Below are 2,157 nucleotides of genomic sequence, written 5' to 3'. Positions count from 1 at the left end.
CATTAATTGCTGATCTTGTATACTTGCCCTAGATGCTGATCTTCTATAAATAATCCAATTGCTGATCTTGTTTACTTGCCCTAGATGCTGTCCTGCTGATCTTATATACTCACCATAAAGAATACAAGATCCACCACTGCTGTAAGTGTATGAGATCAGCAAATAGGAAACATCTAGGATAGGTAGACAGGACCAGTAGCAGGGGTAAGTAACAAAGATCAACAACTACAGTATGCAAGCACTATCCAGGGTACATAGGAGACATCCCCAATATCCTAGTTACTGATTCTGTATATCTACCCTAGTTATTGATATGCATATATACCATAGATGTAAATATATACCATACTTGTGAATATCTCTTACTTACCCCAGTTGCTGATCTTGTATACTAACTTAGTATTGATCTTATATACTTCCTCAAGTTGTTTGAACTTGTATACTTACCCCAGTTGTTCTTGTGTACCATACCCTTGTTTTTGTTCTGTGGTTTTTTCTTACTGACTATATATACGGATATCTTTCTTACCTATTCTAATAGTGGATCTGGTATACTTACCTTACTTGCTGATCTTTTTAACCCTGTAGGTGCTGATTTTGTATACTTACCCCAAATACAGACCATACTTACCTAGCATTGTCTCAGCATGTACACCTACCAAGTACAATTTGTCTGAGTAATAGCTCTTGTATATCAATTTTGTCCTCAGATCCATAGAAAATTACTGTTTGATTTTCAAATTATTAATTTCAACCGTCGTGACCAACTTATGTCTTCCTCCGTCAAGTCCATTTCTAGTTTAGTCAATTACCCATAACATTAACACTGTCTCCAATTGATAAGCCCGACTATCTCTGTCTGCAGCTTCGTGGGCGGACGGAATTCTTGGGGATGACGACCCCTGTCTGGTGTGGACACCTATGCACTTTTTCACGTTTTCATTCATATACATAATTAATTGTTATTTATTATCAAATTAGTTTACTTATTTTCTGTAAAAAAAATTATTTAATATAGAAATAAAATATTGTTTAAATCAGTTCTGCTACGGTTTGACACGGTATGCGCGGTCTTGAAAGGCGTATAATCCGTGAGCACAACCTAGCTGAATATTCAGCATTGTTAAAAAGGGGTATCACTTACCCAACAACAATAATGGGATACACTCTAGTTAATCTAGTAAATGAATATGCAGCCTATAAACTACAAGGTAAACATTTTATGAAGATAATGACAGCTAAAATTTGAAGTAGGGTTCTTGAAATCAATATGCTTCAGAACTTTCATGCAAACTGGGGCCCTTGTGACTCAGCGAGTTCAGACTCTTGCTTACAAACCTGAAGGTCCTGTGTAAGCTCAATCCAGACTTAGGTGGAGATAATACCTTCAGGTTTCAAACGGAGGGGCTGACATGGAAAAAGCATCTAGTCATTCAGATAGGACCATAAGCTGTAGCTGTGCTTTAGACACTGTTTGTTAAAGATCCCATGTTACAAATTGAAAACAGAGAAGGCTTAAGCAGTTGTCATAGTAAAAATCTTCATTGCACACTGCATGGCACTGCCTGTCATTATAAGCCCTATCAATTCACCAAAATGTCCTGACAGAACTATGCTTTGCATAGATTTTAAAGTGGCTAGATTCACCTTGGATGTATAGAAATGACTGCCTTTCAGTAAGGATCTATTGATATTGTATGTAGATTCCAAAAGTATTTAATTGTAAGATAAAAGATTATAAAGGATTGATAGTTCTTAGAAGCATTTGTATTGTAATTTTAAAAAAAATTGTGTTTTACAACAATAAAATTTCATATGTCTTATTTTGTAGATTCCAAGGAGACATCAAGTTCAAGTGAATTATGGAAACAATTTGATGTAGTTGTTAAACAGTTAAAAAAATCAACTCAATCCAAACTCAAACAAAAAGAAACACAAACTGTTCGACATCGGAAACTGAATAAGAAAACCAAAAATCGGAAATTGTGTGCGTCAGTCTTGGACATCAAAGAAACAAGTGATGAAGGATGGGTATCTGACAATAGCCCGCTTGATGTAGTCACAGAGGAAACAGTGCATAGTGATGATTCAGATGATGATGAAATTGGGCAAGGCTAAGCGACCATTTTCAAAAGCATCTACACTGAAAACTCATCT

General features: G+C 35.8%; 1 protein-coding gene across 1 annotated transcript; it reads left to right on the top strand.

Annotated features, from left to right (window-relative positions):
* Positions 1 to 1,156: 1,156 nt before the first annotated feature.
* Positions 1,157 to 2,118, top strand: LOTGIDRAFT_176869 (hypothetical protein; the record flags this gene model as incomplete). The annotated part of the gene is made up of 2 exons (XM_009062857.1): positions 1,157 to 1,211; positions 1,832 to 2,118. The coding sequence occupies 2 exons, from the start codon at positions 1,157 to 1,159 to the stop codon at positions 2,116 to 2,118; spliced, it is 342 nt and encodes a 113-aa protein (XP_009061105.1).
* Positions 2,119 to 2,157: the final 39 nt, after the last annotated feature.

The sequence above is a fragment of the Lottia gigantea genome (assembly GCF_000327385.1).
Source record: "Lottia gigantea unplaced genomic scaffold LOTGIsca_5380, whole genome shotgun sequence".
Classification (NCBI taxonomy): Eukaryota; Metazoa; Mollusca; class Gastropoda; family Lottiidae; genus Lottia; species Lottia gigantea.
The sequence above is the reverse complement of the archived record's forward strand: the minus strand, read 5'-3'. Positions and strand labels throughout refer to the sequence as shown.